The sequence below is a fragment of the Eleutherodactylus coqui genome, chromosome 6, assembly GCF_035609145.1.
Source record: "Eleutherodactylus coqui strain aEleCoq1 chromosome 6, aEleCoq1.hap1, whole genome shotgun sequence".
In the NCBI taxonomy this organism is placed as follows: domain Eukaryota; kingdom Metazoa; phylum Chordata; class Amphibia; order Anura; family Eleutherodactylidae; genus Eleutherodactylus; species Eleutherodactylus coqui.
The window spans coordinates 69,151,990-69,168,725 of NC_089842.1; the positions used below are offsets into that span (position 1 = coordinate 69,151,990).

At 46.7% G+C, this 16,736-nt stretch overlaps 2 protein-coding genes across 2 annotated transcripts in view; one reads left to right on the top strand and one right to left on the bottom strand.

Annotated features, from left to right (window-relative positions):
• LOC136632214 (cytochrome P450 2G1-like) overlaps positions 1-16,736 on the top strand; it is a 203,611-nt gene that overhangs the window by 41,307 nt on the left and 145,568 nt on the right. The gene's annotated exons all lie outside the window — the stretch shown is intronic.
• Positions 1-16,736, bottom strand: part of LOC136632212 (cytochrome P450 2G1-like) — a 47,523-nt gene that overhangs the window by 20,480 nt on the left and 10,307 nt on the right. The window contains exon 4 of the mRNA XM_066606942.1: positions 2,168-2,328. Coding sequence (XP_066463039.1) covers positions 2,168-2,328 — 161 coding nt within the window. The remainder of the gene's footprint in view (positions 1-2,167; positions 2,329-16,736) is intronic.

Consider the following 16,736-nt stretch of genomic DNA (forward strand, 5'->3'; position numbering starts at 1 on the left):
TTACTTTGGCCGGTTTAATGGCTCTTCAGTAGTGTGAACTATAAACAGTATACACCTTCTTTTTGGCCCAGGTTATGAGGGTATTCCGTGACTCTGCTGTTTGCCATTATAAGTCTCCCCTGTATTTGCAGCCACCTTGCAGGGATGCTCCTGTGACGTAACTCGCCTCTGGATCCAACAACTCTTCTCGGTAATCCTAACTCACTCTATATATGCACTAACACTGTCCCTCTGTCTCTCTCTCTGATGGACACCTGAAGATTTTCACTTTCTAACTCTCTCAATTTTCTGACTAACTCCTCTCAACTACACACATGATCACACTGACTAGCTATATGGTTCCCTTGTTTAACAGACGACTTACTGACAAATTATCTGCACACTTTACTGTTCTGATCTGACTGAAATTTCACTGACTGACGATCTTCTCACTATTAATACGGCACAACTCCTCTCCTATCTCTCTCTCTCTTCGCTCAGCAGACCTGCATGAGCAACTGCCTTCCAACTGTCACTTCGCTGGCTTGCAGCCAATCAGAGTTCAGTCTACTGGCAACCAATGGGAATCATTTGTCCACCAGGCAAATTATTAATAGCTCTATCGTAGGGCAAATTAAATAGTGGTTATACATGAACTGAATGCAGTCATTTAAAGGCAAGGTGCTTCTTTAGGCCCATTTGGGCCACTACAGGTATTGTGTAGAACATCCGCTGCCTGAGAGAGACACGAGTCTGACAGTGGTAGACGGCCCCTAGACTGACACCATCATTGGTTAAAAAGTGATTGATTTTGCTATATGATTGAGACACTGAGCCTGTATTGTAAATAGAGTAAAGTCTATGGTTAACGCTTTTCAGCTAATAACTAGCCTTTCTCAAGATGCGTTGCACACTGTACATCTAATAAATCAACTTTGGGAAACCATTGGGACTGGACCCCCATTCTTCCATCATCCATCCATTTCTCTATCTACAACGTTGACATGGATTAGGGGTGCACTCAGAGGCACCCCTGTGAAGTAAGCTTTTCACAATTTTTCTAAGGAAATCTGTGTTCACTGGAGCACTGGGGTTTTTCAGCTCATGCTTTTGCATCCTTTCCCCATCTGATGTATATGTATATTCAGAGTCCCTAATGATGCTCTCCCTCATGTGGATGTCCTGAGGATCAGTGACTCCTGGATTGTCCATCACACCAGACCTTTTTTTGGATGCATCCAAGCTCCCTGCCCCCAAGGGATACTCTGACGCACCACAGTTTGGATCTACATACAGAATTATTCACTGCCTACCTGGATCTTTGATGTACCGGCATTCCCTAGGGAAACCCAGGTACGTCACTGTGAGTTAATATTAATTCATTCTCTCTATCAGATATAATTGTTTATCCTGTATACCCCTCCTTACACTCGAGTGCTGCCTCTGAATCTTTTTCTAAGCGTAAACAGACAATTGTTCATCTTTTAACAACTGATTGGTGATTGGATACGGGCGGCCAGAAGAGATTTTCTGAGCTCTCTGCCTTCATTCACTAAATGACTATCACTGCTGTGCGAAAGAACAGAAACAATGTCATGTGTTTATGGTCCTGACAGTTGTCCTGTGTAAAGTAACCCGATATGCAATGTAATCACTATCACAGTGTGGAGCTAGCATCTGACTATTATATGGTGACAGTAATATTTTGAGGTATCCTAGAGTTAAACCACTATATCTAACTAAGCCCACTTTGTTATAAATGTCCTGTTGTAGATATGGCGCCTGGTGAGTTATAGATAGATACGAGTGTGTATTTCTTTTTTTTACTAGTGTAGGTGGGGGATGGGGGTGATGAGTTTTGGAGTTCATGCACCTAATCTTTTCAGACTTCAGCAACATCCCTGCTAGTTTCGCATGGGTGGGCTCCCTAAGTGATGCTGCAGAAAGCTTCGAGTAGGCCATGGCCAGCAGTCAAGTGATGTAAGAGGTGGTTAGGGGCCCTGAGCTGAAGGGTCGTTGGGCCTTTAGCTATGTCCCTGGCCCTGGGCATAAATAATTTGGAACATACTATAATTCAGCTTATGATATGTGAAAGTGACCTGATGTTATCACAGAAGAAACAAAACATTACACAATTCTCGAGAGACACTTGTTAATGCATTGATAGGCAGCAAAATTCCATACCCACCTGACCCCAGGTTGAAGAGGCGATATGAAAAGCTTCATGTGAGTCCTGGAGAATTTTCATCCATTTCTTGTCATCGTAGTTGTAGCGTGTCCCCATCAGTAAGCTTGCAATAATATTAGAAGTTGCACAAACAAGAGTTGCACTTGGGTCAGATGGCTGTTCTAAAGGGAGATGTGATATTAGTATTCCATTTTATTTGATTATGCAATGATACATTGGATAAAATATTTCTCAGACTGTATACATGTAAGAAGGCGCCCTAGCATATCACCACCCAGGACATAATGCAGGGCTTCCAGTTGCAGGTCCTACAAGGTCACTAGCAGGCCTGCAAGACAGTATAAAAGCTTTTGCAGCTGTAACATAAGGAGAGAAGGTGATGCAGAAAGGGCAGAGAGCAGTCTGTGTGCTGCTCTGTAGCTAAAGACAAATGCAGCAGACAGCCTGAGAGCAGCAGTTACAGACTGAGAGTGATAAGAGAAGCCACAGAAAGAGTACATGGCGGTGGCCATTAAGCCCAATATTCAGTGTGCAATCCCTGGGCTGGGGGAATAGCGCAAGAAGAGAACGGTGAGCAGCCATGACATGGCACTGAGCCATCGAATGATGACCAGGGCCAAAAGACACTGACAACGTGGAAGGAGAGGGGAGCTACCTTCCCACACAAGACTTAGTCCTAGAAGAGGACCACACCACTGAGGATAAAGATGCCAGAAAAATGAGCAATCTCATATGACTAAGTATGCGCACACTAGGGATTATGATGTACAGATGTGACTAGTTGTTATGGGTTGAGATGTACATTGGTTATGCGGGGGTTAATGATGGCTATGTACCAGGATGGCAGGGCATGTCACAGAGGCACTATGTGCGTAGAGAAGTTATTTGATGAAAGTGATGTCCCACATATAGTGTAGCTTTATTTGATGCACCTTACTCACCTATGGTGTGTCAAGTCCGCAAGTAGGTGGCACTCTGAGATTATGTATAGATGAGAGTTATGGTCTGGTGAACCTATGGTGCACTGAGGCTGCGATGTTAGTGTGTGCTACTGCCACCCTGAAATAGAATATGCAGTACTACGAAAGAAGACAGACAGATAGAAAGAGGGATTGAATTGCCTTGCCAGTCCACGATCGAGATAATATGTTTGTAATGTGATTCCCCCTTGCAGTGAACCTGCGGGTGAAGCCATAGGAGTTATGTGAGCCCAGAAGGTCCACCCTGGGCAGTAAAGCTACAGAGGAGGAACAAGACGAAGCACAATCTGAAGTCCTCAATGGCGGAGCAGGTGGATGATAACATGGTACATGTCACAATGGCTGTGAAGGTGGAGGAAGGCTGCAACAGATGAGAAGCCACCGGTCATCAGGTTAACCATGCCACTTGGTGTGAACCTCATTCTGTCAAGACTGGGTGTTGATTCGGTGTGCACTGATCTCCACACATAAATCAAATTCACGCACAGGCATCTTTCAAGAGGCAAGTGGTGATGGGGACAGGACTATGAAATCTGGAAGCCACAAACTGGCACATGGGCGGTGAATATGTTTTCAGTCATTCTATCTTGGGGATCAAGGCAGCTGAGCAGTTTGGCAGCTGTATCCACGACTAAACAGCCCTATTTAGGACCCACTCTGCTCACCCCACATGGGGAGGAGGCTAGAAAAGGTGCGCCAAACATAGTCTGCCTCTCTCTCTTCCTTGACTAGTCTACTACATCCAGAGGGGTCACTACCTTGCGGTCAAAAAAGAAAAGTGAATGACTCTTTATGGTCGGCCAACCAGAAACATAAAGTTACTCACCCCCAAGATGCTGCAGACGCCTTTAGTGCTTTTTATGCTGATCTATATAGCCTACATAAGAACCCAACCACTCACAAACCTACTGAGGAAAAAGTTCCAAACTTTCTTAATTCTGTCCACCTTCTAAAAAATCTCTAGCACTGATCTTTCTGTACTTAACAATCCCATCACTATAGATCAAGTTAAAAAAAAGCCCAGATGGCTTCTCCAATGAGTATTAGGAGACATAATTACATACAAACATTTGGACCCATTTTATCATTTATTCTGTCAGAAGTTTTGCAAGAGGCAGCTGACACAGGTACCATACCGCTAGAAATGTCAAAGGGCACAATAGTGACAACAAGTGAAGATTCTAGTCCTTCGATTAGCAACAATACTACCAAATATAATTCACTCAGATCAGGCTGGTTTTATGGCAGGTAAGCAGGCATCAAATGAACAAGAAAAATAATTAAAGGGGTTGTCCCGCGATAGCAAGTGGGGTTATGCACTTCTGTATGGCCATATTAATGCACTTTGTAATATACATTGTGCATTAAATATGAGCCATACAAAAGTTATTCACTTACCTGCTCCGTTGCTGGCGTCCCCGTCGCCATGGTGCCGTCTAATTTCAGTGTCTAATCGCCTGATTAGACGCGCTTGCGCAGATGGGTCTTTTCCCTTCGGCTCGGTCTGGCAGCAGCGGCGTTCTGGCTCCGCCCCCTTGTACGCATCATCGCGTAGCTCCACCCCGTCACATGTGCCGATTCCAGCCTCCTGATTGGCTGGAACAAGTTGGCCTGCTATAGAACAAGCTATAGCAGAAAAAAATGCCTTGTACACTCAATTACTAGCTTTCCTCTACAATCTGCAACTATCATTACCCAGGGCTCTCACATTGGAATCTTCATTCACCTCGTGGCTTGTCTTGATAGATTCTATTAAAAAAAACACGTAATATCTATCAATTAAACTCCCATTAGAGCTTCTTAAAATGTTAATTCCTGATATAAATGTAAAATTCTGGACTAAAAAAAAATGGAATTTATCTTAGACTTATTCCAACAAGCTAAAATTAGGGAATTTAAAGATCTTGTACAACAATTTCATATAGACCAATGGGACTTCTACACATACCCCAAAATTAAACATTACTAAAGCCCCATTTAGACACGATTATTGCTCAAAATTTGCTCAAAAGACGTCTTTTAAGCAAAAACCTTTGTGTCTAAATGTGCCCATCTTTCAGTTTTCTGCCAAAAGATGTTTTTCAGTTCTGCTTGAAAACCATCGTTCAGCAGAACAGCTGATAAACAGGACTCCCATCCTCAAACTTCACTACAAGTTCCCCGTCCAATCTATGATTTCCTAAATGGTAAGCCTAAACAAATACTTGGTAATACTAAGCAATTATATGCATATGTTAATGGAGAAGAAGAGCTCTCCAAGAAAATGCATATAATTAATTGGGTAAAAGATCCAGGAACTACCTATTCTATGGCACAGTGTCTCACCGCCTTGAAATGGGCTTTAAAGGCCTCGCTGTGTGCTAATATCCAAGAAATATATCACAAATTGCTTCTACTGTGATATTATTACTCCTCCAAGTTAGCTCACTTATTTCCTGGCACTTGAAGTCTCTGCTGGAGGAATTGCAGGCACACTGGCACTATTCTTCACATCTTTTGGGACTATCCTATCATTACTCCTTGGTAGGGAAATATATTCAATCTCCTTACACAAATCTTTGGTATAAATATATTACTAGAGATGAGCGAGCACCAAAATGCTCGGGTGCTCGTTGCTCGAGTCGAGCTTCCCGCGATACTCGAGAGTTCGTTTCGAGTAACAAACCCCATTGAAGTCAATGGGCGACTCGAGCATTTTTGTATATGACCGATGCTCGCTAAGGTTTTCATTTGTGCAAATCTGCAAAACCTACGAAAGTGATGGAAACGACACAGAAACGAATAGGGCAGGCGAGGGGCAACATGCAGGGCTGCATCTCAGGTTCCAGGGTCTCACTATTAAGCCACAATAGCGGCAAGAGTGGGCCCCCCCCCCCCCAACAATTTTTACTTCGGACAAACCCTCATTAGCAAGGCACACCTTAGCTAAGCATCACACTACCTCCAACCAAGCACAATAACTGCCTGCGGGACAGACCGCTGCCTCTTCTCCTGGGTTAGATGCTGCTCAACACCCCTCCCCCCCCCCCCCCGCATGACCATGCGTCGGCAGTGCACACAAAAGTGTCCCTGCGCAGCCTTCAGCTGCCCTCATGCCACACACTCGCTTCATAGCTACACCACCCTCATGTCTATTTCCATGTGCAACTGCGATGAGGAGGAACTGGAGGCACACACTGCAAAAGGTTGGCAGTGTCAGGCAGCGACCCGCTTTGAAAGGGGGGGGGGGGGCGATAGCCCACAATGCTGTTGAGAATTGATAATAGATTGACGTTCCATCTTCATTCCAATCCTTTGCCACCTCTGTCAGGAGCTGCAAACGTGGGCATAAAGGGGAGTCCGCTGCCAGCCCAGCACTTCTACACATCTCCACAATGCAGCAATACTCGGTGTGGGAAGTATGTGAGCGGGCCCTGGGTCAGCCTCTGTCCCAGCAAACACCTTGTGTGGCCCAAGGTGCTGCGAGTGACATAGCAATGGGGACTTCATGTGTCCACACACTACTCATTCTGTTTGGGTGTCGGATACTTCATCAACAACGCAAGGGGTAAACCATCTGCACTCTGCACCCTACCCAAGTCTGTCAGTGTTTTGGGGACAGACAGGTAAAACACCTCTATGGGAATTCTGTGTGCACCCCCAGCATGGGTGGCTCTCAGGAACCCACAGACGGTACATGAAGAAATCCCATTGCAGTGCCCTGAATAGCTGCGGATACATGAGACAAAATACATGTTGGCTGCGGCCCACACTCCATGCCCTAGAGATTCAGGTATTTTTTTTTAAGTGCCAGGCAGGTACAACTCCGCTATGGCAAGTCTGTGTGCACCCACAGCATGGGTGGCTAGCAGGAACACACAGACGGTACATAAAGAAATCCCATTGCAGTGCCCCGGATAGCTGAGGTTACGTGAGATGAAATACATGTTGGCTGCGGCCCACACTCCATGCCCTAGACATTTGTGTTTTTGGTTTTTTTTAAGTGCTAGGCAGGTATAACTCCGCTATGGCAAGTCTGTGTGCACCCACATCATGGGTGGCTAACAGGAACACACAGACGGTACATAAAGAAATCCTATTGCAGCGCCCCGGATAGATGAGGTTACGTGAGAGGAAATACATGTTGGCTGTGGCCCACACTCCATGCCCTAGAAATTTGTGTTTTTTTTAAAAGTGCCAGGCAGGTACAACTCCGCTATGGCAAGTCTGTGTGCACCCAAAGCATGGGTGGCTAGCAGGAACACACAAACGGTACATAAAGAAATCCCATTGCAGACCCCAGTAACAGTTATGTAGCAGCAGTATCGGCAGACCCCAGTAAAATTTCTGTAGTAATAGTATAGGTCAACCTCTGAAACATTGGGATACCATGAGCGTAGGCGAAGGCCGGGAAAATTAGTTGGATAAGAGTGTAGGCATGGGCCCCAAAAATTAGTGTACCAAGAGTACAAGTGTACCTCTGAAAAATTTATCAACCGAGAGGGCAAGTAGAAACCCATCAACATTTTTTGAAAGATACAGCTCACTGTTGCTTAATTTGTAACAGAGCCTGGAGGCAGCCCTGTTGAAAAGATTGGTTCATGTTACAGTCTCAGTACTTTTGAAACTTTTAAAAATTGTAAAAGCATCGGTAGATGTAGATGAGCCTTTTGGGCCGCAGAAAAATTGGCCGTTCAGCACAATGACATGTTGTTTCTGGAGGAGGAGTAGCAGGAGGAGGACTAATGTCAGAGACAGATTGACATGCCCCGTTTTACCGGTGATAGAGAAGAGTGCTTTTATCTGCGGTTGCAGCGAAAAGAATCTTTAGGTTCCGCTGCTCTCCGCCGGTGGAGAAGAGAAGTCTGGGGAAATCCAGGCTTTGTTCATCTTTATAAGTGTAAGCATGTCGGCACTGGCAGTTGACAGGCGGGTACGCTTGTCCGTGATGATTCCCCTAGCTGCACTAAACACCCTCTCTGACAAGACGCTAGCGGCATGGCAAGCCAGCACCTCCAGGGCATACAGCGCAAGTTCGTGCCACGTGTCCAGCTTTGACACCCAATAGTTGTATGGAGCAGAGGCATCACGGAGGACGATGGTACGATCGGCTACATACTCCCTCACCATCTTTTTATAGTGCTACCTCTGACTCAGCCTTGACTGGGGACCGGTGACACAGTCTTGTTGGGGACCCATAAAGCTGGCAAAGGCCTTGGAGAGTGTTCCCCTGCCTGCGCTGAACCTGCTGCCTGATCTCCGCGCCTCCCCTGCTACTTGGCCCTCAGAACTGCGCCTTCTGCCGCTAGCGCTGTCACATGGGAAGTTTACCAGTTTGTCCACCAGGGCCCTGTGGTATTGCATCACTCTTGAACCTGTTACGTGTGAAGCTGAGACATGTACTATTGTGATTCCAGCAGCACAGCACTCTCAGGGTTAATGATTGAGCTGGCTGGGTGTGGTACTTTCTGCTAGCCAATCCCCTGGATTTGTGCTCCCATATAAACCCAGCTCCTGGTCAGTCTGTATGGCCCCTCAGGTGAGTAGTCATGAATGCTTGTCTGGTGAGGTTTGCAGTGTGATCTGGTTCATGTCCGTTTGTAAGTTTAAATTCTGTCAGTTTTGTGTTAGTTTGCTGTGTGTCCTGCAATCTGTGTTGTGTCCTGTTGCAGCGTGGTGTGAACGGTGTCCGGTTCTGCTGGACTCCTGGTTAGTGTAGGGACTAGCAGTATAACCAGGAGCCGTGAAGTGGCCTGCTAGCTTTCAACATCTTGTACAAAATGTCAACCAATACCTGGTATTTATATTCAGCTTCCTATCCGTTACTAGTGGTTGCATGTTGTATGCAGTGTATTCTGGGTCTGTCATGTGGCATGTGAATGCATCCTGTTCTGTGGTGTGGATCCTAGGATCAGCTAGGGCCCAGATCCGAAGACCGCTGGGCTGCCCTTATTGGGGCAATGTTCCCCGCTTAGGTAGGGCAATGCCATCCTCCCGTGTAGAACAGGGTCAGTTGCCTGAAACCGGTGTGAGTCCCGTGTGACCTTGGTGATACCCGTGTGCGTCCCATTTGGTCACGATCGTGTGGGTCCCGTGCTTTTCCTGCCCACACGATCGTAACAGAACCCCTTTCCTCTTCGGGAATGAGAGTAGAAAGGTTCTCCTTATACTCGGGGGCGAGAAGGGTGTACACCCAGTAATCCGTAGTGGCCAGAATGCATCTAACGCGAGGGTCACGAGAAAGGCAGCCTAACATGAAGTCAGCCATGTGTGCCAGGGTACCAGTATGCAACACATCGCTGTCCTCACTAGGAAGTTCACTTTCCGGCTCCTCTCCCTTCTCCTTGTCCACAGGCCATACACGCTAAACAGATGGGAGGCAAGCAGCATGGGTACCCTCTGCAGTGGGCCCAGCTGTTTCTTCCCCCTCCTCCTCCTGCTCCTCCCCCTCCTCCTCCTCATCCTCCTCCTTTAAAACGCGCTGAGATATAGACATGAGGGTGCTCTGACTATCAAGCGACATACTCTTTTCCCCTGTCTCCTGTTCCGACCGCAAAGCGTCAGCCTTTATGCTTTGCAGCGAACTTCTCAGCAGGCATAGCAGAGGAATGCTGACGCTAATGATTGCAGCATTTCCGAGGACCTGGCGGATGTCTGCCATTCAGGCCCACTCCTCTGTAAAGAATAGGGGAGGCTGACTATCACTATGCCTGCTCATGTTGGAGTTGGTATTCCACTATTGCTCTACGCTGCTCATACAGCCTGGCCAACATGTGGAGCGTAGAATTCCACCGTGTGGGCACGTCGCACAGCAGCCGGTGCTCTGGCAGATTAAACCGATGTTGCAGGGTCCTCAGGATGGCAGCGTCCGTGGTGGACTTGCGGAAATGTACGCAGACGCGGCACACCTTGCCGAGCAGGTCTGACAAGTGCGGGTAGTTTTTCAGAAAGCGCTGAACCACCAGATTGAAGACGTGGGCAAGGCATGGCACGTGTGTGAGGCTGCCGAGCTGCAGAGCCGCCACCAGGTTACGGCCGTTGTCACACACGACCATGCCTGGTCGCAGGCTCAGCGGCGAAAGCCAGAGGTTGGTCTGCTCAGTCAGACCCTGCAACAGTTCGGGGGCCGTGTGCCTCTTGTCACCTAGGCTGAGTAGTTTCAGCATGGCCTGCTGACGCTTGCCCACCGCTGTGCTGCGGCGCCGCGCCACACCGACTACTGGCGACGTGCTGCTCAAATTTCTTAATTGAGAGGTAGAGGTTGCGTAGGAGGAGGAGGAGGGGGAGGGTTTAGAGGAGGTGGCATAGACCGCCGCAGATACCAGAACCGAGGAAAGACCCGCAATTCTGGGTGTGGGTAGGACATGTGCAGTCCCAGGCTCTGTCTCGGTCCCAGCCTCCACCAAATTCACCCAATGTGCCGTCAGGGAGATATAGTGGCTCTGCCCGCCAGTACTTGTTCACGTGTCCGTGGTTAAGTGGACCTTCCCAGTAACTGCATTAGTGAGGGCACGATTGATATTGCGGGAGACGTGCTGGTGTGGGGCTGGGACGGCACCCTGGGAAAAATAGTGTCCACTGGAGACCGAGTAGCGTGGGACCACCGCCGCGATCATGTTTTTGAAAGCCTCCGTTTCCACAAGCCTGTATGGCAGCATCTCCAGGCTGATCAATTTGGCAATGTGCACGTTTAATGCTAGAGCGTTCGGATGCATGGCGGCGTATTTGCGCTTGGGCTCCAACGCTTGCGCTTGTGACAGCTAGATGCTGCGCTGAGAGACATTGCTGGATGGGGCCGAGGACAGCGGAGGTGAGGGTGTGGGTCCAGGCTGGGAGGCGCTCGTGCCTGTGTCCTGAGAGGGGGGTTGGATCTGAGTGGCAGGTTAGGGCACAGGGGGAGAGGCAGTGGTGCGACCCAGAGGCGGTGAGCGGCCTTCGTCCCACCTTGTGGGGTGCTTGGCCATCATATGCCTGCGCATGCTATTGGTGGTGAGGCTGGTACTGGTGGCTCCCCGGCTGATCTTGGCGCGACACAGGTTACACACCACTGTTTGTCGGTCGTCCACGTTCTCACTTAAAAACATCCACACCTTTGAAGACCTAGGCCTCTGCAGGGTGGCTTGGCGCGAGGGGGTGCTTTGGGAAACAGTTGGGGGAGTCTTCGCTCTGGCCCTGTCTCTACCGCTGGCCACCCCACTGCCTCTTCCAACCTGTCCTGCTGCTGCACTTGCCCCCCTTCCTCTGAAGACCTCTACTCAGTTGGCTTAGCGAACCTGGTGGGGTCAGTCACCTCATCGTCCAGTGGCTCTTCCTCCAATTCCTCTGTGCGCTCCTCCTTCGGACTTACTGCCCTTACTACTACTTCATGGAGTGAGGAGGCTGGGAGGAAGGAGGAGCAGCAGCAAGAGGATTCAGAGTTGCAGCAGTGGACGGCGTAGAAGACTGGGTGGTCGATACATTGCTGGATGCATTTTCTGCTATCCACAACAGGACCTGCTCACGCTGCTCTGTTTGTAATAAAGGTCTACCACGTGGACCCATAAATTGTGATATGAAGCTGGAGACCCCAGAAACTTGCCTCTCTCCTAATCCCGCAGCAGCCGGCTGCGATTCACCTGGACCAGGAACTCGGCCTGTGCCCACACCCTCACTTGGACCTCCGCGTCCTCGCCCGAGTCCACGTCCACGTCCTCGAGCCCTACCCCTACCCCTCAGCATAGTGTATTACGAATAGAGCAGACACTGAGCGGTGTAAAAAATTAGGCAATTATTGGCCTGCACTTGGAGGATCACAGCGGTTATGTAACGCACACTGTAGGCCAAAAAATTATACGCTAGGCTGCAAAAAGGCCTAGCTGGCTAATAGTGAGCCACTACAACTCCCAGCAGCCACGCAGTAAACTGCACACGGTCACAGGTAGCCCTAAGGAGGAGTTCTTTACCATATTTTTTTTAAAAAGCCAACAGCCTAGATAGAGGGAAAAACATATACAATCTATCAGCGGCTGTGGCCGTACGCTGTGCATGAAGTTGACGGGACGCACAGAGTGGGGTAAAAAAATTAGGCAATTATTGGCCTGCACTTGGAGGATCACAGCGGTTATGTAACGCACACTGTAGGCCGAAAAAATTATACGCTAGGCTGCAAAAAGGCCTAGCTGGCTAGTAGTGAGCCACTACAACTCCCAGCAGCCATGAAGTAAACTGCACACGGTCACAGATAGCCCTAAGGAGGAGTTTTTTTTCCAGATTTTTTTGAAAAAGAAAACAGCCTAGATAGCGTGTATATATCTTTCCCTCTATCAGCAGCTGTGGCCGTACGCTGTGTGTGAAGTTGACAGGACGCACAGAGCGGTGTAAAAAATTAGGCAAATTTTGGCCTGCACTTGGAGGATCACAGCGGTTATGTAACGCACACTGTAGGCTGAAAAAATTATACGCTAGGCTACAAAAAGGCCTAGCTGGTGAATAGTGAGCCACTACAACTCCCAACAACCACAACAGTAATGCACACGGTCACAGGTAGCCCTAAGAAGGAGCTTTTTTGGGGTACTTGTTGACAGGATTCTACACTACTACTGTCCCTGCCTCACCAGTACTGCCCCTATACTCTATATAATTGACTGCAGACTGAGAACGCAATAGTCTGCAGAGCCCAAGATGAAAAAAAAAAAATTGCGCAAAACTGCTCCCAGCAGCCACAACAGTAATCCACACGGTAAGATGTGGCCCTAAGAAGGACCGTTGGGGTTCTTGAAGACGCTAACAGCCTAACACTCTCCCTATAGCAGGAACAGCACTCTCCCTGATCTCTGCCAGCGTGTGTCTGAGGCGAGCCGCAGGCGGGACCGCTTTAAATACTCGGCGGTCGCTTGATCTCACCAGCCACTCACTGCAGGGAGGTATCGAGTAACGAGCATCTCGAGTACCCTAATACTAGAGCGAGCATCAAGCTCGGACGAGTACGTTCGCTCACCTCTATATATTACCTAATCTAGCCCTCGCCTTACTGGCATTAGCAATAAAAGCTCTCCCCTCAAACACTAGAAGGCTTGCCTGCCATATCTTTACCTCAGTCTTATTAGTGATAGCAAGAAATTGAAAATCTAACACTTCTCTGTCTATTAAAACTTTAACAGAAATGGTTTCTGAGCATTGCCTCTATGAATGCTTATTTTTAACTAAACAAGGTATACTCTCCTCATTTCACTCCTGGTGGGACCCTTGGTTACAACATTTTTCCATATAAATGAACTTATTTTTCCCCAACATCTATAGGAGGCCTTAAACATGAATTAAATTCAGAATTAATTCAAAATCCAACTTTAACTTGGACTATAACACCAATGCAACCATCTTATACCCTTTAAGTCAGACCTGGGTCCATTTCAATTTAACTCCATATTCCAATGTTTATTTGATATTTATGTACTATGACACTCAAGTTATCAACTTTTTTTTCTTGCTCATATAATTTTGTGCTTTCAACTGATAAATCAGATTTCAGCATGTGTATTAAAATTGAAGGTTGATTGTTATGTTACTAGAACCTTGTTAATCCAAAACGTTAATAAAAATTATTGACATACAAAAAAAGAAAAGCGAACTTCGGGACATGGAACGTTCAGACATTATTGGAGAACATAGACAATGAATGCCCTGAGCTCAGGACTGCTATTGTAGCAAGGGAGCTAAGGCGCTTTAACATTGATATAGCAGCACTCTAAGAGACCTGAAGAGCAGGAAAGGGACAGCTGAAGGAAGAAAAAGGAGGCTACACCTTCTTTTGGAAGGGCCTGCCTGAATTAGAATGAAGAATACACAGAGTTGGCTTTGCAATTAAAAATGACTTAGTGAAGAATCTGTCTGAAGCACCCATCAGCATTAACGAACGACTCTTAACTCTCTAAATGAATCTTGCCAAAAACCAGCAAGCAGCTATCATAAGTGCTTATGTATCAACATTAGATGCTGATGATGGCATCAAAGAAAAATTTTACTGTCAGTTGGACACTATCCTATCGGGGATACCCAAAGAGGACAACATTAACCTCCTGAGTGATTTTAATGCACAAGCTAGACGAAAATTTGACCTGTGGCCAAGGACTATAGGAAAACATGGAGTTGGAAACAGCAACTCAAATGGCATCCTACTTCTTACCAAATGTGCAGAACATAAACTTGTTATAACCAACACTCTTTTCTGCCAGAAAAATAAGTTTAAGACATCATGGAAGCACTGGTCAAAGCATTGGCACATTCTAGATTATGTAATTTTACGTGCCAAAGACTCCTGCCACTGTACTTCTCACAAGAACCATGACAGGTGCCCATGATTGATGGACAGACCACAGGTTCAATCTGTGATGGCCATCAAGATCGCCCCCAAATGCAGACTCCAAGGAAATAAGATAAAATGTAAAATGAACACCCAAGCCATTCAAGAGCCCTCTAAATGAATCCCTATTCAAACAACACTGAAGGATCATCCGTGGAAACGCTTAAAATGTTGAGGAAAATTGGAATAAACTGAAGATCAAGATTATTACAACCTGTGAAGAAATAATTGGATACCCAACTAAAAAACATCAAGGCTGGTTTCATGAAAATGATAACAAGATCCAACAACTAATCAATAAGAAAAGAAAAGCCTTCCAAGTATAGCAGAGACACCAACTGTGTTGCCAAGAAAAAGATCTACACTAATGCAAAAGCTGTGGCTCAAAGAAATACCAGAGAACTCAAGAACATCTGGTGGACAAAAAAGGCTCAAGAAATCCAACATTTTGCAGATATCCATGATGCATGGGGTTTATTTAAAGTCACAAAAGTCATCTATGGCCCAACAAATCATGACATACACCCTTTACATTTTTCAGATGGAATCAAGCTTCTAAAGAAAAAATATCAATTGTACTACATTGGAAAGAGCACTATTATAACATCCTTAACCGCAGTTCTAATGTGGCCGAAGAGGCTCTCTTGCAAATCCCACAACAAGTCAGGGATGAGCTTGCAGTATTGCCTAGCTTAGAGGAAGTCAGCAAAGCCATCAGCCGATTAAAAAATAACAAAGCCAGTAGACCTGATGGGATCCCTGTTGAAATCTTTAAAAAGGTGGACCTAAGCTGACGCAACAACTCCACCATCTGATTAAAAAAGAAAAGAGTTGCACAATCAGCACTCAATTATTGCCCACAGGGCAGGATCCAGCAGTGCAAAGCCACAAAAACGGAACCAGGACTATAGTTCCAAGATAACCCATAAGAGACACATTGTCATTCTTGGCAAAAATCGGTGGCATACTAGTCAAAACGTTGCAGCGATGCTTTGAAATGGAGGAATAAAAGTTTTTTTACTTTTCTACTGCATCGTGGTGCTACCGCAGACTATGTGTCTCTTATAGCTGATTAAAAAAGTGTGCACAACCAAGAAAGGTTGCTTACACCTTGAAGGATGCCACTATCATAATCCTTTTCAAAAAGGGGCAAAGAACAGATCTTCAGAACACGACTGCTCCAAGAAAAATGCAGGAAACAAAACCAACCACTATACATGGTTTTCATTGACCCCCTCAGAGGCATTTGAAACAGTGAATCACAATGCTCTTTGGACCATCCTCCAAAAAATCAGATGCCCTAAAAAATTTGTGAACATCCCGTGACACCTCCATGATGATATGTTGGCAACGATCTTGAAAAGCAATGGCTCCCAAAGTGACCAATTTAAGGTAAACTCAGGGGTCAAACAGGGTTGTCTTATTGCCACAACTTTATTTTCCATCTTTATAGCTATGATACTGCCCTTTGTTGATGGAAAGCTTCCCACCAGAGTGGAAATCATCTATCGAACAGGTGGCAAACTATTTAACCTTAACAGACTAAAAGCCAAAACCAAGGTCACAACAATATCTGTTATAGAACTCCAGTATGCGGATGATAACATATTCTGTGCTCATTCAGAAGAAGATCTACAAGTCACTTTAAACATCTTTGCAGAAGCATATGGAAAGCTTGGCCTCTCACTTAACATCGGGAAAACCAAAGTGTTCTATCATTAAGCACCAACTAATCCTCTGTAATGCCAGAAATACAGCTTAATGGTGTAACACTGGAAAACGTTGACCATTTCCACTACCTTGGCAGACACCTCTCTGCAAAAGCTAACATCGACACCTAAATACAATACTGTCTGAGCTCTACGAGTGCAGCTTCTTTTCAAATTAAGCAGAGAGTGTTTGAGGACCGGAACATTCATAAGGAAACCAAGATGCTTGTTTATAAAGCTATTGTCCTTCCAACCCTGTTATATGCCTGCTCCTGGATGTGGCTCTGGCAGTGATGCGGCGGCTCCTGGACTGGAGCGCAGCCAGACACAGTGGGCATTGGGGGACGGCATCGCTGAGACAAGGAGCCAGACAGCATCTCTAAGATTTGCCGGGGGGACAGGAGCGCAGGCATACACAGCTGTCAGCAGGAGCGCAGATAGGACAGCGGCACAGACAGCGCAGGCATACACAGTCCAGAAACAGGTTACAGGGCACAAGTCACAGCACCAGAGGGCTGAGTGACATGAGGCTGGAGGGGAGATAATGCCCACCCATTCTCCAG